We start from the raw sequence: 26,794 nt of genomic DNA on the forward strand, positions 1-26,794 counted from the left end.
GGAAGTGTGTACTTTGAAGGTAGTAGATTAGTTGGATGGTGAGCTTCTCTCATGGCATTTAGTCTGCTCCAGTCCTTCACAAACAAAGCTAATGTGAGTCAACAGTTCATGCATGAGAAAACTTCTCATCTGTTTGTATGAGTGTGTTAAAGATACAAGAGAGGAGGACTGCATCTGTGTAGGTATGAGTCCAGTAATACCTACTGGGCTCTAAAAGTTTTATTTATTGATCTAGATTTACATCCCTTCATTTTCCCTAAAGCTACTCACCTGTAAAACAGCATTTCAGCTCAAATGTTGTCTATAACATGTGGAAAAGTGAAGTTTACATGTTCAAAGCTTACAGAGTAATTAAGTAACACGTGGAACAAAGTATTAAATGCAGTAAAATGAATAAATAAAAACATAAAATGCCTGCTTAAGGCGCCTGACTTCCACGACCTGTCAGAACAGCTTCTGCTTCCTATTTACACAAACAAATGAACTCTAATTAACAACGCCACTGTAGTTGTACTTGCAGCAGGTGTGTTAATTACATCGATGTCCCTTGGTGCAAGGTGGTACTTTGAAACATGCTCTCTGAGGGGATGGAGGGTGCAATTAAAAGAGTCTGTTGTGCAGCTATTTGGCAGTCATTTGGACTTGAGTTGGAAAGCTGCTGATCTATATCACGCTGCAGATCATAGATGCATAAAACCAAAAGATGACAACATCCTCAGTTTGGCACAACAAGAACTGAAACCAAGTGAAAATGATTTCCTGCTGAGCTGCTTTGAAGCAAAATTTGACCTTGCCATCACAGACCTCTCCCCTTATGGCTCTGTAGGGTTTAATTATTGTATTTTAGGTAATATAAGGTGTACGTTTTTAGCATGAATGCATAAATGGTTAACTTGCGACTTAAAAACTGCTCACAGTTGGGTCAAATTGCTTATTGCTTAATGAGTCATTTTATACATGGGATTAAGAATTAAAACATAATTGTTTTTGATCTTTCCTGAGTTATTTCCAAATCAAAGACTACAGCTATTGTACTATAACTAAGAAAGTGAAGACAGCCATACAATGGTGAGTTATGTAGAATGGTTTCATGAAGTGCATAAATTGTACTGTATTGCATACTATCCATTAGAGATGTCACAGTAGCAGAAATTTAATAGTCAATACCAATATCAGTAGAATTGCACAACATTCACATGCAATATATTTATTTATTGAAAATAGTTTATAATACTAACATGGTGGTGACAGACTTTAAAAATGTTAACATATTTGACACACACACACACACACTGAAATGATAGGATGGTTGTCAAGTAGCTTGCTAACGTTTTGTGGTTTTGAATCAGGAGCTGTTTCTTTCTCTTCATAATACTTTTCTGTTCTCGTAACTTTATCTTGGTTTCATGGAAAGAGTTTGTGACCTTCTTGTTGTTGAGTGTAACCAGTGGTTTGCAATTTGCTGTATTTATATTCAGCTGGGCAGTACACTATTTCTTTTTCTTTTTTTTATCTGATAGGTTTATTTTGTTTTTTAGGACTAATAAAGGACTAATTTTACCACTGGACCTCAAATTTAGAATTTCAGCAGAAAACAAAGCTACCAACTACAAGCTCAACATTTGGAATGAACTCCAGATCTTCTATCTTCTTAGGTTGTGACGAAATAGTGAAAGAGCAGGACTCACTTGGCAGTCCAACTACTTGTCGGTCAGTTGGCCAATTACTTCTCAGAACTGGAAAAGTCTGTGTATATAAATGGCTGCAATTACTAAACAGCTAATGCAATACCTTTTTGATAAACCCAGTAAATTAAAGCTGAAAATCTGCATTTCAGTCACATCTTGGTTGTTTGATATAAAACCCACTGTGGTGGCAACAGTACAAAAATAATGTGTTACTATCCTAAAGCTTTGCAAAGCCTATTTGCTACCATTTATCCACCTATTTCTCTTAAGGGCTGGGTTATCCTTGGGGAAAAATTATTCCCATCACTCCTCAATATCTGCTGTGCTGACCCTGAAGCATCCTTCAGTGGTTTAATGAGCTCAGTGCCTTGAGACCAATAATCAACTCAACATATCCTGTATTCTTAAACCAATCTGTGTCAACTTACCAAGTTATCTTTTTTCAGACTTGTGTTCATACAAATCTTTACAATACAGTTGGCCAAAAAAAACAAAAAAAAACAGTGGGCAGCAAAAAGAATTTACTTCAAGCATCGTGTACAGTGAGAACTCATACAGGGTGCTGTGCAAAAATGATGCAGAATTTAGCATTCCAGTCATTAATCGTGTGTGAAGGGTTGCTTATGGGTCACGTTTGAGGGTGAAAGGTAGGTAAATGGTGGTTAGATTATTTTCTCAAACTACACAAAGGTATAAAGTCTTTCAGATGTTTTCAATGCCTGCTGAAACTTGAATGAGGGGGAGAACATGACAAATGTCAGAAGTGACACTGCAGAAAGATGAGAGCAGGAGCTGCTCTCACCCCAGGAGATTCGTCCCTGCTGAAGGAAAGAGATAAACACCCTGTGTATTTATGTTTCGTGCTTTTTATATATATGTGTGTTTGAGTGTGCGAAAGGGAAAGTGTGTTTGACAAATCCTCCAGTGCACTGTGAGAGCTATGTCTTTGTTACTCTGACAATGGCGCGCTGACACAAATGAAAAAGATTCCTTTTTTCCTCCTCTGTCAAACACTTTTATCCTTCCTTCCCCTACTGTCAGCGTTTCTGCCCCATATTCACTCTCTGTCTGATTCTCAGTTTGTGTATCTCAGCATTCCTCACACTGTCTCCTACCTCTACCCCTGTCTTCCCTCTTCTTCATTAGCTTTTCCTCCTCTGTTTTCATTTCATCATTAACTCTATGAATATTGGTATCTGAGCAGCAGAGAACGAAGAGAAGGGAGCCGCAAGTGTTGAGGGGGAGAAGCAGGGACTTATTAGTGCAGAGAAATGGGGATAGGGGACGTGGATAGGAGTAAAGGGAAATGGGATTGTTAGAGGGCTATCAAAGAGGGAAAATGAGAGAGAGTGGCAGAAAGATTAAGTTGAAAAAGAAAAGGAAAGAAGGAGAAACTAAGAAAGAAATGACAGGAGGATGGTGCCGTGTGCTACTGTGGAGCCTGCAGAAGGATAAGTGATCCCAGTGGTAGATAGAAGGTCAGATACTCACTGACAGTGAGACCACTGTTTAACCCTGCACTAAGACCACACACACACGTGCACACACGTACGGCTTGTGCTTGCGCGCATGCTTTCTACAACAAACACGAATGCACATTTGCAGACACACACAGCTGACGTGAGGCGGACAGACTGAGAGCAGGATGGCTGTCAAAACATCAGCATCTGCTCAGGATCACACACAGCGCTCAGAGCAAACACACACACAAGCATACATCGAGCAAACAGCATCCAAGCCGCCCCTAGAGGGATCGAGTCTGATTTTTAATAAACTTGCGCTACTCCAGCTGGGGCATAACAAACACACATACACGCACAGACACACACGGGCAGATAGTGCCACAGCCCAGCACTATGTCTCCTCATTTCTTCTTTCATACAGTAGAAAAGTTAGAGTGTTTTTTGGAACGGTGACGAAATTTCAAGATAAAAATGCTTTTTTTGCAAATAAAATTCATTAGATGTTGATCATGTTGTATATAATGTTGTTTATAATACAATACTGTATAAGGTGTGTTTAGATCAGTGCGCATCGGTATGCAATTATCACTGTGTGTGTATGTATGTGGGCAAATCAGGGCTAATTGATTGTCCTCGTCAGCCCTGCTGTTCAGACTGCAGTAGCTGTCAGCAGGAGCCAACTGCTTCTCTAACAAGCCTTACAAACACACACTTTTATATTCTCACAAGCTCACGCATTATCACATTAACTCTTAATGCAGAGATGCACAGACTTGTGATAAATGTAGAGTCACAGGACATACAAATCCATGCAGGCAGACAGCTTAAGAGGTCTATAAAAACCAGATGTCAGTCCTAATATTTACCATTTGTATTTGTATGACGGATTTTATCTTAAGAATCAGTTTTGAGCTGTTTACCTTCTATTTGCCTTCAAGAAACAGTAACCAACAGTTCACAATGTTACTTGTAAAGGTACCTCATCAAACAAAGTGAGTATAATGGAATATAATGAAAATGGCAAATAAAACTCTGTATCAATGGGGACGGTATTGCTTATGAGGGCTTAGTAAATGCTCTGCATCAAGGAGTTAGAGGCCACGTCGGGACGAGCCCCTCTCATCCCTCATCCTTCCCTTCTCCCTGTCCCACCCCTCCCTCAGAACCTCCTTAAAATCTGTTGTTACAACTTGAGCTGACTCTCCTCACCTACCTGCTTTCTCCTCTCACTTTCTCTCCCGCTTGCAGGCACAGATTCCTCTCGTGTCTCACTCAGTCGTCAACCTTCCAACATTCTAGTTCTTTCCTCCTGTCAGTCTTACTTTTAACATAATTACAAGGAAATTTTTGCTTCGTCTTCCTTATTTAGCAAGATGGGAAAAGATATCAGACACCATGCTGTGATTCCCTCTCCATCCTTCACTTGGTGCCGCACTGTATTTGTGTATGGCACCACACAGCATGTACAACACTGTGGCCAGAAAAGGATTTATTCATGTTATGCATAAGCCACAATCTGTATTCAGCTTAGATGTCGGAGAAAAAAACCTTCTGATGGAAATACCCACAAGTTTTAGTTTAGTTAGCTTGTTACACTTCTACGTTCTTGTAAAGTAAATGTAAAAGTTATAAAAATGTTTTTGGCTTTAGTAATGCTGCATTTTTGTGTTTATTTGAATTGTATTTAATAAAGGAGGCAAATATAATTGAAGTTACTGACATAAATTGGGCTCTAATATGTGTAGTTAGTATGTCAAGATGTATTGGTGAAGTGGTTGGAATGTGTTGACTATGAAAAATGCTTTAATCTGCATTGATTATGCATTTGAGCCCCATCTCCCTAATACGATCTCTGTGTTTATGTGAATATGTCGCGTCTGCTTATGCGGACTGCCTCTGCATTCATGTGTCGAGGCTGCCAGAGCCGCTAAACCACAGTGTCTCCGCTGACCTGTCCTCAGTGCTGATTCAGCGAGTTGTTCCCCCCACTGCATTATTCAGCGAGCTTAGCCAAGGTGTTAAACAGGAGCACATCACTGCAGAGGATGGGAGCATGCTAAGTGGACTGGCAAAAGGCGAAGAGAATGTAGAGATGTTAACTTAGTGCTATAGAAACAAGACTAAAGCTGTATCCTGTTTGGATTTACGGATGTTAAATCAGGTAAATCAGCTTGAGTATTTAATTCAGATTAATACATTATCCTTCTATGTAATGCATAAGTAATGTGGGAGATTGTCACAGTCAAAATAAGATTCTCTAAGGGACTTAAAAACAAGTAATGTGTCTTTAAACGCCCGAAACACTGGCTTGTCTTGATTTTAGTTTGAAAAAGCGTGGAAATTGTTTGTGTGCAAATCAGGAGGAGCATGAAGACTGGAAATAACATTTTTCACTGTTGATTTAATGCTACTCATTCAAGTTGTTTACAACTTAAAGGTGCTGTTCTCCACTACTGAACAATGAGGCAGTTTTCACAAAGAGCCACTTGTAAGAGTGACCCAAAAGCAAATCAAAGCCAGTCCCATGACTCACACATTAAAATCCCATCTTAACAGTAGAAGTACAATAGTAGCAGCAATGACAAAGAAGCCATGTATTGAAGAAAGAAGTTAAGTTCTTTTTCATCTAGTTTTTTTTTAATTGTCTAAGGAGCTTGGAAAGAAAAGCGTCTGGACTTCTTTGAGTTGCTTGAAGACGTTTCACCTCTCATCCGAGAAGCTTCTTCAGTTCTAAGGTCAAATGGTGGAGAGTCCCAGATATAAATCCAGTGGGAGTTTCCCCCCAAAGAGGGACAAAGGAACCCCTGATGATCCCCTACCTAATCACATGAGCCAAGGTGTGAAACTGGGTGTGGGTCCCAATCAGCCAGGGTTTCGGGTGAGCTCAATGTGAAACCTGGCCCCACCTTATCATGCGAATTCCTGAGGTCAGATGGCCCAGGATGTGAGTGGGCATTAAGGCGTCTGGGAAGGGAACTCAAAACTGGATTATAGATGGCAGACAGTTGGTGTCGTAAACCACCGCCTCTGTTCAAAGATGGTCGCTCACAGTGGACATAGATGGCTTCTTTCACTCCTCTTTCAATCCATCTGCCCTCTCTGTCCAAAATGTGAACATTGGCATCCACGAAAGAGTGTCCTTTATCCTTAAGATGCAGATGGACTGCTGAGTCTTGTCCTGTGGAGGTGGCTCTTCTATGTTGTGCCATGCGCTTGTGAATTGGCTGTTTGGTCTCTCCAATGTAGAGGTCTGAGCATTCCTCGCTGCACTGTACAGCATACACCACATTGTTAAGTTTGTGTTTAGGCGTTTTGTCTTTCGGGTGAACCAGTTTTTGTCTACCAGACAAAAACTGGTTCACTACGATGACCTGGATGACTGAGAACCTTTTAATTATAAGTAGAGCTGGGCGATAGAATGATAACGATATGTATCGCGATATAACTTTTACTCGATAGAGAAATTAAGCTATCGCGATAGACCTCGCCGCTCTTGTCCTCTTAAAAAAAAAATTAAAAAAAAAAAGGTCAGCCGATCCAAATTAAGTAGCGCAGAGCCGAACCAATCACAGCCTCAGCGTCACGTCGCGTGACTTGTTACGTACAGCACAAGTGCCAAGCCGCACGTGTGTTTGTTTGGGAAGCAGCCAGCGGGTAATGGAGCCAGCGCGTAATGGAGGAAATGAGTGTGCCGACTAGAAAAATCAACCGAGCGTGACCGAAGAGAAAACAGATGATGGTTCCAATGCCGGAGAGATTGTCGAACGGAAGAGCCATAGAAGTTCCGTAGTGTGAAGGTATTTCAGCTATTTCAAGTCTGACAATAAACTGGTGCATGCGTCACACTGTGCGCCACGTTATTGTTTCAGTGAAATGAATTTCTACAATACTGTTACTGTTAATTCTACTCTCTGCAGTGTTTAAATATTAACATATACACACAGTTACTGTCCCTCCACACATACGACTCGGTTCTGCTTCTATGCCGCAGCTTTGTTTACTTTTTCCCACCGAGGCTTCTAGACTTCTGATTGGCCAACATTTCTGCACGGTTAGGAATCTAGCGCCACCTGCTGCTTTGGCATGTTCATAGCAGCGTTTTCCTTCATTTCTGCCTTTACGTGTGAACGGGATTCTTTTTTAAAACGAAAACAGAAAATCTCAGTTTTCAAAAATACCCGTGTACGTGTGGACGTAGCCTCAGTCTCTGACTGGAAGCGCTAATTCGTCATTCGGCTTTTGTCAGACTAAAGTAACTGTTAACACTGTTTGAAAAGCTAAGCTATACAACAAGGAGAGATTGAGAATTTCCTTTAAGTTCTCAGTTTATTTGATATTGACAAAAGTTAGTCAGTTTTGTCTGTTATTCTGTAAAACAAACTAAGATTTATTTTTAGAATTAATATTTTGTTTCTAAGTGGAATTGACAATTTAGTCGTCTGTTTCGTTTGTTCTATTTTGAAACTTAAACGCTTTAGTGGCTGCCTTTTGTGTAGTTTGCAATATTTGCCTTTATTTATCTGAAAAAGTCTCATGTTCCTTAAGTACATCTACCCTGTTGAACTTATTATGGGAAATAAATATTTAAAAACAAGCTGCTGATTATTTCACATTTTACTTGTGAGCAACGGCACATTTAAATCTTACAAATATAGTTATTTGGCTTATATCGTGATAGATATCGTTATCGCCTGAAATGAAAAAAACATATCGTGATATGAAAAAATCTCATATCGCCCAGCTCTAATTATAAGTAATATTTCCTACATGTTACAGCAGCACACAGTACAACAAAGCAAATTAGAGATATATTAGAAAAATAAATAAGAAAAATAAATAAGAAAAGCAGTGCACAGATAAACTCATACATGCAGTAACCTACATACACAGAGATTTTTTATATGCATAAAGTGCAGTTGAAGTGAAACATGTATATTTTAGCAAGCATGTATTGTACCGTCCGACTGGAATGAAGTACCTATGATAGGGCTTGGTACTACATGCTGGCTGCACGGAGCTGTTTAGGGCCACTGCAGTCTCATGTAGCAGGTGAGAGGTGTTGTTCATAATGGAAATTAACTTGGCTGAGATCCTCCTTTCACCCACCTCCTCAGTTTAGGAGACTGGCCAGGACAGAGGTGGCCCTCTTTACCAGTCTACAAAGTCATTTCCTCCTCCTCTCTGTGCTGCCACCCCAGCAGACAACTACATAAATGATTGCAGAAGCCATCAATGTGTCATAAAAGTTTCTCAGTAATGTCCTGGACATCGCAAAAGACATAAGCATGCCCAGCAGCTGGCTTTGACTCTTGTACAGAAATGGGTGTTTTATTTAGAGATTGTAAAGGTGAAAGCATTTTAGAATCCACTGATAAACAAAGGGTACAACAAAAAACTCAAAACCTTATACATCCTAATAATTCATTTATTGTAGAAGAGTTTAAAATCAATTTTAGATCATGTGTTTAAAAGAATTACACAAAAACCTCATTCAAAATCGATTCCACGGGCAATCTTTTCACCTTCACATTGTGCTCCACTCCTGTTAATTAAAAAATCTTTGCTGGGAAATAACATGTTTAGTCACCTGACCTGATCTAGTAGAAATAAAATATAAAGTCTTTCATTCTTGATGGATGTGAATAACACTGTAGCAAAGCACTCCACAGCTGTGAGATCCCTCCACATTTTTCATTTATTTTGTGTACAGCGCTGGTTTCTGCTGCTTTAGAAAAAGTGCATTAGGGGCATGTTGGCCATTCTCCTGAAGCAATCGTTACTGTCCGAGTTTAGTGGACACATATCTTTGAACAAACAGTATGTGATTGTGTTGGTGATTTCACTGCATCTTTGTGAGCTACAAGAATACACCAATGGGCTGTACAGACTCACATTTATGGATGTGTGAGTTGATGTTTGATGATTCACCTTAGCAACAAACACCGCATTGTTTTTCTAGTCCTTCACTGATTATACTTTTTATGGTGTGCTTTTTAGATGGTTGAATAAGTTGCCTTTGCAGTGCTTTGGTTAACATCACAAAGTATTTCCAAACAACTGATGATGATCCACTTTCAGGGACAAACTTTTTTTTGCCCTCTGCTTTGCCAGATGTTAGAGTTTTGCTTTAAGTCTGTCTCCTAATGTAGTTTGACTTGGCCAGGCGAGTCCAGGAAACCTAAAGCTACCCAGAGAAGATGTGATCGGCACGGTGATTTAGGGAGCGCTTGATTGACTTTGTGTTCAATTGGCGGAGCACACATTTTCAGTATCAGTCAGTTATGTTCCTTTTATTGTGGGAAGCCAAAATCACGATGGAGATTAAAATTTGATTAATTGTGCAGAAGGCATAAAAAACAACAAGTTCACTGTTAGACAGGTTGAACAGCTCACTGCCTACATTTTAAAAATGATCTCACAGTTGGATACAACAAAATATAAAAGAAATTTTTTTTTTGTAAAAGCAGAACAGAAGAGGTTTATCATCCACATCTATCTCCTGATCACCAGACCTGAGGTCTCTCTCTCATCCACTGTTCCCTCTGCTCTGCTTTAGTCTGCAGCCCTCCTCAGTTCTGCTCCTCAGGCCTGACACATGTCCGTCAGGCTGCCCTGCTTCAGATTTCCTTTATTATTAGTTCATATTAGTTTTCCACACCCTGGACTCTCTGCTCAGTTCAACTATAGCTCCCCTGCTGCTCTGCACAGCCAGCAATGTACCCATTTCTCCACGTATCCAAATGTGTAAACAATTCTTATTTTTTCTTGAGCACAGCATTTAACATTGATTTCTATGTAGTCAAAAACATTATCAGTGGTTTTACAAAAGACCATTTTAGAAAAAAGTCACGTAATATCAGTTGATGGGCTTTATTTTAACACTAGAACTGGAGGGCAGTCAGTTTGACCCTGTCGGAAGGCATAAAAAACAACTACAGTCCCCTGTTTATTTTTTTAATCAATCATATTCACCTAGCTTTGACTAATGTTATAGCAACAATTATATTGCTTGGAAATCCTGCAGTAGTGGTTTTAGATTCATTTCTATCAGGTCAAAATGACGTCCGCTGTGATTCTAGGTAAAATCTGTCATAATTGTTTTCTTCCAGACACCCCAAAATTCAGAATTTGGTAAATAAGTCTGATTTAGTAAAAGTTATGAGATGGTGGATTTGATTTTAACAGAGTTACAAGGTTTTTAACAATGTTAACATGACTTTAAAATCCCAGTGGGTCAAAATGACATGTTGGTGGTTCTAGTGTTAAAGAAGAAATAAAAAGGTCTTCAGCCTGGAAAACAAAACAAAAAACCCCCCAAAAAACAAAATCAGCTTAGGACTCCCTTCTCTTTAAGGCAACTTTACAGAGTGATCTTTTAGATTGGACTTTCCGTCAGGTGGGTACCCTTAATGCCAAAACACCAAACTTTATCCTTAAAAGTGTCATCCACAGAATACTGGGTTATATGATGACTTTTTTGGTTTGTGTATAATACTTAACATCCTTTATCATACATATCAATAAACATCATTAAGACATTTTAACATATTATCTTTTCAACTCAGACTTAATCCCTGATTTTCACTCACTCAGGCACAAATCATTGAGAGCTGTTTGTCCCTTTTCTTTGTATCCATTAGACTAATTTGCCCTCATCAACAGGTGTTGAGTCATAGATGCCTGAGAGCCTCTTGGAAAAGTTAAGTGGATGCTAATGCTAATCAAAGGCCTAAAAGGATCATTGAAACTCACTGGTGAAGATGTGAGGGCCAGCTAAAAAGCTCCAGTACCAAAGGAAATTTAAATGCGTTGCGAGTCATGGCTTTGCATTGATGTTTTGTCTTTGTTTATGCCTTTGAAATAGATGGGAAAAAAAACAAGATAATGATGAATTTGCACAAATCTGTGCACATCACAACAAAGCAAGTGGAACACTTACACAAACATACACACAGAGTCATATATATATGCACACATAATAATACATTTTTTGCATATTTATGAGCCCAACTCAGATATGCTCTTTTGTGTAACTTACACAGTTTTCATGTGTTGAGATATCTTGGGGCTTCTCTTGTTGTTTTCGCTGCACAGTAGTCGTGGCCACTGCTCCATCTTTCCTTTTTTGTCCTGACCATCGTTTCCTCTTTTACTCTTGTTTTTCTCAACATCCCAGAGTTTCCCAGTTTTTCTCACACCCATTCCAGATTTTTTCATCTCTACTCCATCTCTCTTATTGTTTTGCATCCCATATCTTTCTCTTCCCCACCCTACCGTCTTTCCCTGCAAGGATGTCCACAAAGAGTTTTCTAGCTCAGTTAACAATAATTTGTTCACATCTGTTTGTCTAACCTCATCTGTCCGTGTCACAGGACACGCCTTTGTTTCAGCTTCAAAGGGCCACGAAACTCTTTCTCACACATATTCACACGTGCACATTCCCTGAAATGAAAAAAAAAAAACAAAAAACTTCTAAATCCACCCTACAACTCACAAACTCTTTCTTATGCTCTGTTTCAAATACTCATGCTGTCACCCTGAAAACATCCACCCACACAGACACTCACAGTGGGTGTAACTACTGCTGCGAGTGGAGAATGGAGAGAGGCGAACACCCGACAGTGTTTTGGAATTGCCCCCAGGCAGGGGGTTATAAGGATAAGTGCCCTGTCGGTTTGGTCATGATAAGCTTGGTCATGATAAGCATTTTCACAAGTGACAAGAAAAATGGATGGATCTGATACACACTGTAGTTTTACCTGCAGGAATCTGAAAAAAAGAGTGAGAGCATGATGTTTGCATGTGAAAAGTTAAATATGCATGTAAATCAATGTATTTACAGCCCTGACACTGATATGACTCAGGCACCAAAAGCTTTGAAATACAAAGTTCTGCCTGATAATGTTGCCTAGCAACTAAGAGTTTTCTTAGCAAATGTTTCAAAAGTCAAACGTTAGTGTGTTGCACACATTTATAGTCCAGACGAAGTATTTGCCTCACTTTTTACCTGAAAAGAATCAAAATGAAAGTATGATGATCTGGCAGGTATTGTACATAGTTTTGAGCAAAGTCACAGGGAAGCAGTTGAATGACAGGTTGTTGCAAGAGATGTTTAGTCGTCTTCCGCAGCGTGTAACTACATCGTAAGCGAGTATATCTCAAGATATTTTCCCCTGTTTTCCAGCAAGTAGATGTAGCTCATGTTAAATATAAGCATTAACCTGTGGGCCTTAAAAATGAAGCCAATGTGGTGTAAAAATTGCAGCTTGAAACCTGCTTTAAGGGAACCAGTACCCATATGTGTTGAGGCTGTTACTCAAAATAATATATTACAACATTGTATTACTTTAGTTTTTTTGTTTTTAAGTGATGCATGACATTACTAAATTACTCATTTGACAAAGTAATTGTTGACTCTACATTGGACATTACTCTTACATTACTAGTTACCAGTTAATGATAATAATAATAAAGTTTATATATATATATATATATAACTTTACAAAGTCCTTTTCAGAAACAATAAAAAAAAGTACAAAAAAAGAAGAAAACTCAGCTATATTAGGCCAATAACATGAACATCAGTTCATCAGCAAACCTTATCATAATGAGGACAAACGGGATCTTTCTTTAAGTCTTTAAGTAAGTTATGAAGCCCAAAGAGCACTTCACAGTGATTCTTTTATAGATACAGGTCAGGGTAGAAATACGAGGTTATGGGCCTGTCTGCTCATCACTGCTGCTTGGTTACCTGCTGAAGATCACACAGGCTGCGTGATGGGGTCAGCATACTTATCTTTAATATCACTCTAGATTCTTCACTACTAATTTTGTATTAGTGTGTTGTCTTTGTAGACGCTTCAGAAGAGTCAGTGTTGTGATATCAGCAGCAGGTTGCTCTGTCTGACCTGGGCACAGTTTGCACTTCATGTTCTCGTCATTTTTTAGAAATAAAAATAATTTCTCCACTCCTCAAATGTTGTAGAATGCTCCTCTATTTTCCTCCTTCACTGAAGTTTGCATTAGCAAGTGTGAAGGAAAAAGGGCATGTTATTTTCCAATCTGCCCATTTTGCAGACATTGTAACAATAGTTACAACAGTAAAAACAGTATTGCAATACTGGCATTACTGCATTATAAATTTATTTTTATGTCATTACAAAGTAAGACACTACACTTAAAATAGCCGACATGTTTGCAGCTTGGTACAAACATTTTTTGGTCTTTTACCCTTAGGAAAAGCTGTGCAAGTGTGACTTTTTTATGATCATCTATTTCTAGTTTTTTAATTCTGTAGTGACTGAACCGAACCTCTTAACTCCTTGGTAACTTTTAAAGCACTTTAAATGCAAATATTCTTATATATATTAATGCACATATTCTTTGGTGGTTTTTAATACGCAGTACATCTAAAGCTGGTCGATATACTTTCTAACCACGACTTGATTGCTTACAAATATGGCAGAAGCTCTGTTTTGTGTGAGATAATAAATGTAGTGTCCACACTACATTTGCCTTGGCACATGCATTTCCATGTGGGCTGGTTAACACTATGCAGTCCCATACACCCTTCTATTAAACACATATTTTCATTCTTGATCATCTCACAAGTTATATCAAATGATTGCCGTCTTTTCTCTCAGTCAATTCAATTCAATTCAACAACAGTCACCTCAAGGCACTTTATATTGTAAGGTAGACCCTACAATAATAGATATAGAGTAAAACCCAACAATCATATGACCCCTTCATGAGGAAGCACTTTGGGGACAGTGGGAAGGAAAAACTCCCTTTTAACAGAACGAAACCTCCGGCAGAACCAGGCTCTGGGAGGGGCGGCAATCTGCCTCGACTAAGAGCCGTTTGTCTTTGCCTCCTTCATAGTGCAATCAGTCCACACAAATATCCCAACACCACACACTTTGACAATGAATGCAGAGGGCATGCATCAATTTGAATAAAAGAAAATGGCACAAATTAATGTAGGCCAGTAATAATTGTAAAGAAAATGTAAAATATCAGAAAAAGATGTAATATACTGATTAATTATAGTTGTTTTTTTTTAACTACATACACCAGAGGTTTGACCTGGTCACGATTCATGAAATATTATTAAATGTTAAATTTAAGACTTTACATTAGGCATCTATTACTAGGGAAACAAGGAAAAAGTGATTCATCGTGATTAGAAACAGAGTGAAACAGAGATGGTGCAGAAATGAGCAAAGAGAAGAAGCCAAGAGGGAGTAGATATGTGGGGTAAGAACTGATGCTGACCAAAGCTGACACCCCTTGGCATGCACTGTTCACCCCAGGATATATATGTGTATGTGTGTGACTTTTTCATGCCTTTGTGCTTGTGTTTTGAGCATGACAGAGAAACAAAGGGGCATGTTTACAGCTGATTTGTCATGAGAAAGTGGTAAAACAATGAGCCTGCATAAGCATTACAGTGAAGCACACACACACACACACACACACACACACATATATATATATATATATATATATATATACACATTTAGCCAGATGAGCATTTAGCCAGATGGAAAAGGCTTTGGTTATTTCTCATGGGTGGAAATACTCTGAGCATGTAAGTGCAGCTCTCACATCCACAACCAATAAACACTCACATGTACACAAACACAGAAACAGTGACCCATATATACCCCAGTTCCTAACAGATATGCCCATATAAACCTATTGCATACACATAAACAACTAATGATAAAAACGAATACACAGACGCACACATTTACACATGCTCGTTGTGTTTATCAGCAGTTTTGCTGTTAATGGGCAGTACACTCTGTTACCAAACACAGATGAATAAACAACTCAGCAGATAACGCAGATGGGTCTGTCGTCAAAATATTTTGGGGGTTTTTTAAGCTAATATTTGAAAGATCATATTTTTTATTCATACTATGACAAGTATTTTTGTCACCGTATGAATACAGTTGGCCAAAGTGCTGCATACAAAGTACTACGCAACATACTGAATGGTTTATTGTTAGTGTTTCCTTTGCTATACTTTTTGAGGCACATCTGTCTAAACTGATCATTGAGTGCTTTCATGGTGCTGTCGTTATAATATCCTTGCTCTGTTTGCGTACTCAGTCCAGAAATAGTCCAGGGCTAGCATTACTCAATTCTACACACTTTTATTCTTATCTTTTTATGTTTTTCTAGACACCAAGGTGAGATGCTTCAGCAAATTGAAGTGATGCATATATTACCTTTTCCAGACTAGCTGTTTCTCTCTGCTGTCAATAAACTAATCAGCTGCTGGCTGTAGTTTTAACAGACAGTGTATCACTATGTCATCTTAACTCTCCGATAGAAAGCAAGTAAAGCACATTTTCCCCCAAAAAAAGTATTTTGACCTGTCCATTAAATACTTAACTGTGATTTTTGAAACAGGCGTAAATACTTAGTTAATAATCGTGAAGCACATCAAAAATAAACACCTGCTTTTTTTTTATTAAAAAGAGTAATGCCACCTTGAATGAAAACAGCAATCTCTGGGTAGTTTTTCACAGCTGAAAGTGAATCCATTACGTGTGTCCTGCTCTCTTGTATATGTGTGTGTTTGTGTGTGAAAGTTATGAGAATTCATTGTTAGGAGATGAAAGTCAGACAGGATATGTTAGACAGGGGATGGCAGATGTAAGAAATGGGGTCGCCTTGTTATAGGTAATGTCCTCTGGGACTGTGTCTCTGTGTGGGAATTCATCATACAGTATGTAAACTGTCACTCAAGAAAAACAGAGTTTGCTTCACACAGAACAGACACTTAAACTAAAAAATAGATTTACTTTTTTAATATTTACTCTTTGCACACCTGTGACTTCACCAAAATCTGATTTTAATTAAGAGAGAAATATAAAAGTTTCATATCTTAGCTTCAACATCAGATCCCTCCGAGCAACTTCTCTAAAGAGCTATTTTTCCTTCTGTGATGCATCATGTTGCTGGTGATTAGAGTGTGATTGGCACTGGGATCAGAAATAGATTTCAGCACCATGGAGAACATTACACTCTGACACTGGATGTGAGAGAGTTAAATTTAATTAGGGAAAAATTAACCACATACATCCTTCAAGACATGCATGCATCCAAATACACACATGTATAGTCTGAACCTTTTTCTTGTAACCTGCCACATCCATAAACACACACAGCCATGTATCCATGACTTCAGAGGACATTGCATTAACTTCCATTCATCTGATAGAAACGTACCCTAACCTTATCAAAACGCTAATGCTTTACGACAAACCCTAATCTAAAGCCAACTTTATAAAGAGCTCTTCATCTCGAAAGGGAAGGATTTAAATTTAAGGTACTTGTTTTTTTGTCTCATAAGGAAGACACAGACCCATAAAGTAGCAGGTTGTAGGTCCTCGCAAAATGATTAACACACACAGAAACTGACTGCCAATTAAACTCTCAGACTCCTGATCTGACACTTAAATAACTGTGACAATGATGCTGCGTGACTGTGTGGTGAGTTTGTGAGTGTGGAGCAGACGACAATGTGCGTGCGTGTTTGTGTGTGTGAGCAAGATGGTGGGGGTTGGAGGGGGTGGCTAAATGTAGGATTTGAGTCAGACAGTGATATTATCAGCACAATATCATTTTCTGTGACTGCAGAATGTTGACTTCCTGTCAAATACACATGCCCAATTTCATTTCATATAAATTATATGACTAGTTTAGATTAAAGATCCTATAATCAATAAGTTATAATGTGACTGAGGCTTATGTCTTGCAAAAATAGAAATAACAACAGCAAGGAATAATAATAGTTAATGGCAGATGTGTTAGTCCATCGCAGGACTAACACAAAGAGCCCTATATACATTCACATTCCTACAGCCATAATCACTAATTAAATTATTAATATTGATATTTTAAATAATAATAATAATAATAATAATAATAGAACCTACACTGAACAAAGCTACCTCACCGTGGAAACAGATTGAAGTTAATCTTATCAGAAAATGAAAATGAAAATTTTAAATATAAGTACAAACCTGTGAAAACCTGAGCTAAATCTGTCCCTGTCCTAATATTTCCAGACTGCACTGCATATCCATCTGTGCCCGCTGATATGTCTGCTGGTTTCCGGATTCTGCTTAGTCCGTGTGAGCCATTTACCGAAAATCCTCAGCAGTCTGATAAATTGCACCAGTTAGTTTCTCCCACTGTTGATTCTGTGGACTGGATCTTTAATAGAAATTTCCTTTCTAATCACTGTATCATTTGCATTAATTTGCAACAGTGTCACTGACATCACTGCATGATTTATATTAAGGTCATGATGTGACTGCAGAACATCATCCAGAAGAGCTCACTGCTTTTCAAGCACATTTGCATATTTCCTCATTTTAGTGTCTGCCCTCTTCTTGCACACAGATAGACTCATACCTGTGCGCATGGACAGGTGCATTAATGGATGGGTGCATTAATTGGGTTGTGGTTTTACAGCAATTATGTGCTGGATTATTTCATGGTCAGAAGCACTGACTTCTATCTCTTGATGTATTTCAGTAGACAGATGCTTCATGGTGTGATAAAAAGTGGCGCTAACGTGTATTTACGGTTATATGTATTGGACATTGTAAGCAATGCACACGCTGTGCTTGCGACCACTTGCAGTCACATGAGATTTAATGCAAATTCTTTATGAAAAGAACAGAAACAGACATACTCTGTTCACCAGGGATATAGTTAGGTTAGAGTTCCTCACATATAAGCACTTCTTTTGACTGAGTGGACTTACACAGCCAGGCTTCTGATCAGCAAAGTGGAAGAATTTCATTACAAATACAATTGTGCCCCAGCACACACATGCAGTCACATTTACACACATGCTCCAGACTAGAAGTACATGCTGCATTAATGCCCGCTGCCCATGATACACACTGGAGTGCTGTGTTAACTGTTGGAGCCGGAATTAGCAGACTGTTGAAAAGAGCAGAATGACCGGTGACTGAGGCGGAACTGCAGCACTGTAGAGAAGAGAAACACAGAGAGGAGGTGAAAGGTAAAGACGGGGCTGAGCAAGAGGAGGAATTAAGAGAAGCTCAGAGTGAAGTGGAGGAGGAGGAGGCCAAAGCTTCATCATCACCATCAACTCCCAGGGGTGCAGGCTGTGCCTTGATTATGCATTCAGTGCTCTAAAAAACACACACCACTCACAAAATACAGCCCTGTCAGCCTACTTCAGCACACAGCCTGACCTTAGGGAGTGTGTGTGTAAGAGCTTTTTTTTTCCCCTCTTGAATTTTCAGGAGCTCGGGAATAGATTTAGATTTGTGAGGCCAATTAATGATTATTGTTATCAAATGTCAAAAATAGATTTATGATTGCATTGATTAGTTGTGGCAGCATTTTGAGTGGTTGTAATTTCATGTTCACCACCAATGAGCAGCCGTTTTACTTAAAGCATAACTTTAGAACCTACCCATACAGCTTCTGTACATATAAAGTTGTTACCTATATATAAACATGAAGCAAGAATATTTCTTCCAGATACTTTAAGTATTTTTGTTACAATAGATTGATGTGTTCACACAGATAATACTCCTCACCTAGAAGGCGCCCAGGAGGCAGCTTACTCAGATACCGAACCACCCCAACTGGTTCCTTTCGATGTGGAGGAGCAACATCTCTACTCTGAGCCTCTACCGATTGTCTGAACTCCTCGCCTTATCTCTAAGGGAGAGGCCAGCCACCCTTTGGAGAAAGCTAATTTTTGCTTGTGTCCACGATCTCATTCTTTCTGTCACTATCCAGAGATCGTGATCATAGGTGAGGGTAGGGATGTAGACCGACCGGGAAATTGAGCGCTTTGCTTTTACGCTCAGTTCTCTCTTCACCACGACAGACCGATACAGCGTTCGCATCATGGCTACCAGGGCACAGACCCTGACGGTTCGGTCTCCGGCTACCAAAACTAGCAATGACTCTTGGTTCCAAGAGAATTATTCTGAATGATTTTGGTGGGGGACCAGTTATTGTTGATATTCATGACCTTCAGGGAATGCATGTGAATATTTTTTGACCTTTTCCGCAGAATAATAATAGCAAGCCAAATTTAGTTAGTGACAAATGTTTCCTTGAACTGAAATATTCAAATGTAATCGGTGTGAAAAGGTCAGACAATAATATTGTTATTTGATGGACACCAGTATATAAATACATGTTTGATAGAAACACAACCAAGTCTTTGCCCTATCTGAAAGATATCAGACTTTTTTCATACTAAAACCCACATGTTATATTATACACACTCATTGTACACTTGTTAGACATTTATTAAGTCCACAGTATTAAGTATTAAGTTCCACCTTACATGGAATTCAAAGCATTTGTAGAAATGGTTGAAACAACCTCCTGAAGTTCATCTTGTTGGAATAATATTTTCTTGGCACACTTTGGGCCCTTTAGTACTAACTGAGCACTGTTTAATTATCATGTCCTGACCATGTGCACCACTGTATGACCACAGTATACCATGTTCATTTGGCTGTTTTCAGCAGAATAATGCATCATGTCACAAAACTCAGATGATCTTTTACTGGTTCCTTGAACATGATGATGAGTTTGCTGCGCTAAACGGCCTCCACTGTCAACTGATCAGTATTAGCGTAGCGCAGTATGAGCATATGTCATAATTAGGTTTTGTAGACATAAAATATCTTGACATCAAAATGATGCATTGCTTGTAAAAAGGGTTAATAGGATGCAAAAATGGTAAAGATGGTTCACTTTTGCCATCAGCAGGTGGTTTCTCAACAACATGATGATGTCACAATATTAAGACGTACCCATGTGCTAAGTCTGCCCACTGAAGTGTGGTCTCTTTATCAGGTATGAGAAAATCGCGGGCAGACAGACATTTGATGTATTATAGTTGGCTAGTCTTTGGGTAATAGTATATATGTGGGCTGATTAGTAGATAAAACTGCAGTATGGAGACGGCTGTTTAAAGATTTCAGATACAAAGAGTGGGGAGAAGTTTCGAACTGTGAAATGGCCTGCTGGGTAACTACCGCAGTCTCACTTAGAAAACAAAGATAAAGATAAACCCAAACAAATCTACGTGATCCATTTCAATATGTGTGCTCGGCACGCTCTTATTTAAATTAGTCTTTCGTCCTTTGCTGAGGATTGTTTCTGTATGAGCTGTTGTTTATATGTTTAGCGGTCCTCTTTTGCATGTCTTTGTGGGTGCCGACGTCTAAAAAAGTTTTTCTCTTGGGTGTGAAATTGCATCTGTGAACAATCTGCTTTGCTTCTTCTTCTATTATTAAATTGACTAACTAACTGATTAGCTGTAACCACTAACAGACAGCAATCGCCTCACCACAGACTTGTACCGCAAGGAGGAAAACATCACAGTAACGCCACAGGGTGGAGTCATCCACAGCCCACGCTATCCCAACGCTTACCCTCGCAACCTGCTGTTGTCATGGAAACTGCTGTCACCACCAGGGAGCCGCATACACCTGGAGTTTGACGGACAGTTTGGACTGGAGGAGGCTGAGAATGGAATGTGCAGGTAAAACTTGACACAATACAGCACGCGATCTAGAGAAGTAAGGAGGGCGACGTGAAAGCCATTCAGGAAAAAAAAGACAAGAGTAGTAGAAAAAGTAGAATACCGGAAACAAGGATTAAGGCAGTGAACAAAAAGAAGAAAGAACACTGATCATTTCTGAGCAGCTGTAAAGGAGAAACATCAGATGAAGGAAGAGTGATTTAGAAACCCGAGCAGGAGATAGACTGATGGAGAAGTGTGACAGGGAGGACAGGAAAGTGTATTGTGTAAAAGCCTCGAGTCTGAACAATAGCAACGGTAAAATATGTGTGAATTATTTGGTACTGTAGTCACATGGCTCCACAATAAATTGGAATTTAAATGAACTGAGAGAAAATAATATTAAAAGGTATAAGGTGCTGGAATCACTGTAGGAGAGATGGATAGCTGAAGTTTGCTTTCTTGGCAAGAACTATAAGAAGTTTGTCCTTGAGGGCTGCAGGGAGAAAATAGACTTTTTAATCCCCATATGCAACTCAGCCATCTTTGTAAGCACTTTCCTGAAAAGACAAGGGGGAGCAGCAGGGGGTGGGGGAGGGGGGGGTTGAGAGGAGGAGGAGACAATTGAAAAGGTAGTAAGAAGGAGAGAGAGCTTTGCCCAGTCTTTCAAATCTTGTTTGTCATATTGATTATGTGTGTGTATCTTTGTGGGCTTATCATCATGCAGTTTATGGTGATGGTCTGCTTGGCTGAGAACTCATCATAAACTTCTATCATAACAAGTCTGATTACTCAAAGTGCCTCATAACCCTAAAAGTTACCTGAACCATTACAGTGGTGGAAGTGTCCATAAAGAAAAATTAGGCTTTATTCCAAAGTTGGTGTTATTTGTTATGCTCTGCGTTCAGTCTAGCCATCTATCTACCAGCTGTTTGTGAGATTGGCACAAAATTGGAACATAATTTCATGGTTGGCGTCAGTGACTCGTTTAAAATTGCTTCATCAGCCTTTATGTCATGAAAATATTCAAAGTCTAGCTTTGCCCGTGAGGCTAGTTATAGCCATGGTGATGTCATATAGACAATCATATATCAGGATATGATAAATAAAAAAAAATAGCTGGTCATTTGAAGGACTTAAAAATGTATTTAACATAAACTAAGCTAACATGTAGAAGCAGTGAGTGAAAAACGGCAGCTTGTAGGTCCGGAGCATCTAGGTGTGTGTTAACGAAAAGTCAAGGAGGAAAGACATCAGCAGTGACCTTACAGGTACTGCTGCCTTTCAGTCTAGGAAGGTTTATATGGTCATTTCCAAACAATTTATAGTCCATCATTCTACAGTGAGAAAGATTATTCCCAAGTGGAAAACATTCGAGATAGTTGCCAGTCGTTCCAGGAGTGAATGTCCCATCAAATTCACGCCAAGGTCAGACTTTTAAATCCTCAAACTACAGCGAAAACCAAAAAGCTATATCTCAGACTCTGCAGACACATGACAGCAAAAGACTGCCAACTATGACTTGTTTGAAAGGTTTGTCAGGAGAAAGCCTCTTCTCTCTAAACAGGGTTAGCACTTGAACAACCACAAGACTTACCAAACAATGTCCTTTTGACTGATGAACCAAATTGGAGATGACCATCACTACAACTACTGCAGCCCTAGGATCTGGCCAACTCGCAATCACGGAGTCAATCATGAGTTCTATATACCGAAATGTGAGGCCATCTGTCTGACAGCTAAAGCTTGTCCACAATTGGGTAATACAGCAGGGCAAACTCCAGACCTTAACCCGACTGAAGACTGTGGAAGAACCTTAAAGGAGCTGTGCATAAACAAATGCCCACAAATCTTAATGAACTGAAGCAAGAGTGAGCCAGGGTTCCTGGCTATAACGACTGAATCAGGAGGTGTTTTGTTTTCACACATTGCTTCAGCATTTTGGTTTAGTTTTTATAAAATAAATAATGACATGATGTGATATGTCAAGTTTTTTGTTAGTCTGGTAAGGAGTTGATCATTTTTAATGTCCTTATATGCAAAACCTTAGAAGTGACATAATTGTTATTGTGGCCACGTGTGCTGTGCTAGCAAAAATGGAGCATCAATTCTGCCACAAATCACTGAACTTTTAGCATTGCAGCGAATAATTAGCTTTGTTTTTTAATCTTTGGGCATATTTATTTTGGCTATTGTCATAGCATGTTATTTAAAATGAACAGAATCAGAATCATCTTTATTTGTTCATCTTTATAAAAAACAAGTTACAGAAATTCTGATGTAACAGTATAAAAGATGGACGTAGCTACCGTAACCCAGTCCCAGTTCGAAGCCTTGACATGAGCGTTTCTGTCATCGTCATCTTGGTTAGAAAAACCTAGATGTGACGAGGAATAACACGTTTGACTATAAAACTGCACGTTCTTGTGATTGATCGTAAGTCAATCTTTAGTTTCATACCACTAAATAATCCTAATTTCAAAAACATAATACAGTCAAGATTTACAAAATAGACTTATTTATTTATTCAGTATGACTCAAAACGAGTGACTGAGCTGATAAACTCAGCAGGAAAGTGTTGACAGAGGCCAGGAGTTAACTGAAATTTTGACAGTAGTAATCCTCGTCCCTGCAGGAGAAAATACAAGAATATTATATGAAGATAAATTGGTTTATAAACTGTGATGGCTGTTTACTGTTTTCCAGCTCTCTGGCTGCTTAATCATGACCTTAGCAAGAATACGTTTTTTATTTCCAGAAATAATGTGCAAAAAAGCACCAAAAATCTAACTACCGGTACTTGTGCTTAACTTGAACATAGTTTTTTGTGTGTGTGTACAGTTTTAATCCTCAGCCAGTCTCTCTTATTTCCTACGTATTAACATACCTCTATGTTGCTCTCACTCACACTGCAGGTATGACTTTGTTGAAGTGGAGGACCAATCGGAGACCAGCACTATAATTTGGGGTCGGTGGTGCGGGCAGAAGGCACCACCCAGTCTAAACTCGAAAACCAACAAGCTCAAAGTCACCTTCAAGTCTGATGATTACTTTGTTGCAAGGCCAGGATTTAAAATCTACTACTCACCACTGGTAAGGGGCACACACACACACACACACACACACACACACACACATACACACACGCACACACACACACACGGCTGATGACGAATTATTGGCTGTTATTTGAAACACAACATAAAGTCCTTCATTCAAGTCTGTTTTTGTTTTTAAATCCGATCAGTGTCAGACTCAGTACCACAGCAGTGCCCTAGGTAAAATGCCTCTTTGACCATTTTACTTGTGGCGGCAATAAAGAAAAGGCATGAGATGGAGATAAATAGATAGGAGAGTCAGGAGCAACAGAAAAAACACAGGATCTTGTAACGCTGTCAGTAGACTGCCAACATGTGTAAGCCAACCGTGCTTTTCTCACATGTCCATTCAACAAAAGAGGAGAGATGAAGGGATAGGTGAAGGAGGGCAGGACGGTTGGGGGGAAAAGATGAGAACATGTTCTCTCAAAGGCTGTCAAACAAATTGATAAGGAGATTAGCTTTGTCATTCTGTCGGCAAGAGGAAAGAAGAAAGTGAGGGAATCCGATATGAAATGTTCACCCACCCTATTATCAGAGGGGAAAGGGGAAGAGAAAGATCAGTGGAGAGACGCACAGACATTTAAAGATGTTCCCAGACTTCCTCATTTATGACAGAGAGAGGAAGAGACACAGCATCACAGACAGGGTTGAACTGGTGGCACTGCTTATTATCTGAGAAAAAAGAGAGAGAAAAAAGTGGTGTGAACACAGAAGGAATAAAGGTCTTAGCGGGCAGAGAGAGGAAAAGATAGATATCGTATTTATTGAAGATCCTTCCCTTTCCTAGTGCCATTTTCATATTACTTTTATTTACTCTTGCTGTTATTACAGTTTGTACTCTCCATAAACTGTATAGGGTGTTTAGGTTAAATTAGCCCTTAACTACCTCGACTGCAAACACTACACAGCAATGTCATTCAACCTAATGTAATGACAATGAAGTAAAAGCACTTCATAATAGAGCACTTGCCTAAATGTATCTACTTACTTCCTACCACTGGCGTAAACCACAAACTGCTCTCTTATCTCTCCCTCTCAGACTCTCATTGCATTTCGCTGCCATCCCTCCCTCCTCAGTCTTTGTTATTTCTCCTCTGGTCAAATAATCACCCCTCTGTACATTTAAAGCAGAATCCAGCTCCAGAGGCTTATCTCATTTAATCAGTTTTACCCATTTTTCAAAGCGCTCCCATGTTTGAGTGTGTGTTTGTCTCTTTCCGTCTTTCACACACACACACACACACACACACACACACACACACACACACACACACACACACACACACACACACACACACACACGCACACATAAACACAGTTTCCCTCCAGCTAGACTGGAGCTTTGTGTGTGGCTTAATTTAGCAGGTCTAATTTGTTCTCTCCAGACCTGCCGAACAGATAAGAAGGAGGAGGAGAAGAGGCAGAGGGAGGAAAGGAGGAAGTGAGAGGCAGGGAGAGGCAGGCAGAGAACGAGGAGAAGCAGCAGTGGAAGGAGAGAACAGGTGTCTGAGATGGTATCGGCATGTCAGCTAATGACTAAAACAACCTGAACTGAGAGAGACAAAGAGAGAGAGAGAGACTCTTGTGAAGAAGTAAGTTATATGAAGTGGACTAAGGTGGATTAGATAAAAGAAAAACATTAGGGAAAGTGAAACAGTCGGTATAATTGGGGGAAGGTAAAGCAGAGTCACACAAGGAAGCAAACAAAGAAAAAAAGTTAAATTCTTGCTGTGTTGACACCTAAAACACTTTATATCCAAACCTACTTTAATCTCAGTTTGTTTGATAAAAAGCCTTCCTTGGTCCTAATGTCTTAGATACGAAGACCCAACTTTGGCCAAGCTGCATGCAAGCAGAGCAGCAGACTCAGTCCTCCATAAGTGTGACTACTTTGGAGGAGTTGTGGAAGGATAACGAACCATAGTTTTAGCTTTAGCATAAATTTAGCTGAATATTTGGTGTTGATCCATTGCCACATCTTGGGTTTACAGATCTATCGAAGTAGATTGCTGCAAACTCACTTGCAATTCTGCTTGTGTGTACGTCACAATATGAACCCAAGAAAAATGTGTTCTTTAAAGCTAAATGAAAATTCTTAAACAGTGACATGTGGGAAAAATGGCACATCGCTGCTCATAATGAGCCTATATGGCTGCTCATTAATTAGTTAGGCTTCATGTTCTCCTTCTTTAAACTAGCTTTCTGGTGCTTATTTGAACCATCAGTATGTCAAATGCTGATCTAAATGAGGTAGTGCTGCACAAAAATAGCACAAGTCAAAAAAAAGTTGGATATCTTGCTAATGTTTGTCCAATGGGGGTATTTATGTGGCTAGATATAAACAGAAGTACATGGAAATGTATTTCTACTCTATTCTTAAAATTGAAACAGCAATTGTGAGTGCAATTCCATCATTTGGGTCAAATTTCAGTTGATATGCGAGTGTGTGAGTATGTGTGTCTTTATTTCACATCTGCTAAACCACCCAAACGAGAGACAGACAAATAAAACCCTGTAGGCATCACTGCAGTCAGAGGTCTAACTTGTTATTCATGTCAGTCACTGTTTCCTCCTAAAACATTGTTTTAAACTGGTGTTACTCACCACCTGCACTGCAGAATTACATGAAGCAAAGGGTGCATTTCATTGTACAAGAGAATCTTTTTATAAAGGCCCCAAAAATGTCTTTGAGCATCTGAATATGCCATCTATTTACTGTGAAGGGAAGCTTTTCTTTGTTTATGTTTGTAAGAATATTATTGATTTTCTTTTTTTCTTTTTTTTCATTGTTTTTCGTAGTGTTCCTAGTAAGTGCAGGTACGTCAAGCACAGAGAGTATCAGTTGCAAAACTTTGTGTCTTTTCTTTTCAGCCATGCTTGGGATCATTGTCCTGGTACATAACCCAATTGAGACCAAGCTTTAGCTTTCAGATGGCCTCACATCTGACTCTAGAGTAATTTGGTATACAGAGGGGTTTAGAGTCAACT

At 39.2% G+C, this 26,794-nt stretch overlaps 1 protein-coding gene across 2 annotated transcripts in view; it reads left to right on the forward strand.

The window, feature by feature from the left end:
- pdgfd (platelet derived growth factor d) overlaps positions 1-26,794 on the forward strand; it is a 53,258-nt gene that overhangs the window by 10,975 nt on the left and 15,489 nt on the right. Inside the window, exons 2-3 of one of the 2 annotated variants that reach the window (XM_026192987.2) lie at positions 20,516-20,726; positions 23,621-23,798. In XM_026192987.2, coding sequence (XP_026048772.1) covers positions 20,516-20,726; positions 23,621-23,798 — 389 coding nt within the window. The remainder of the gene's footprint in view (positions 1-20,515; positions 20,727-23,620; positions 23,799-26,794) is intronic. The other variant, XM_026192989.2, reaches the window with a different exon arrangement.

Source organism: Astatotilapia calliptera, chromosome 14 (assembly GCF_964374335.1).
Source record: "Astatotilapia calliptera chromosome 14, fAstCal68.1, whole genome shotgun sequence".
In the NCBI taxonomy this organism is placed as follows: Eukaryota; Metazoa; Chordata; class Actinopteri; order Cichliformes; family Cichlidae; genus Astatotilapia; species Astatotilapia calliptera.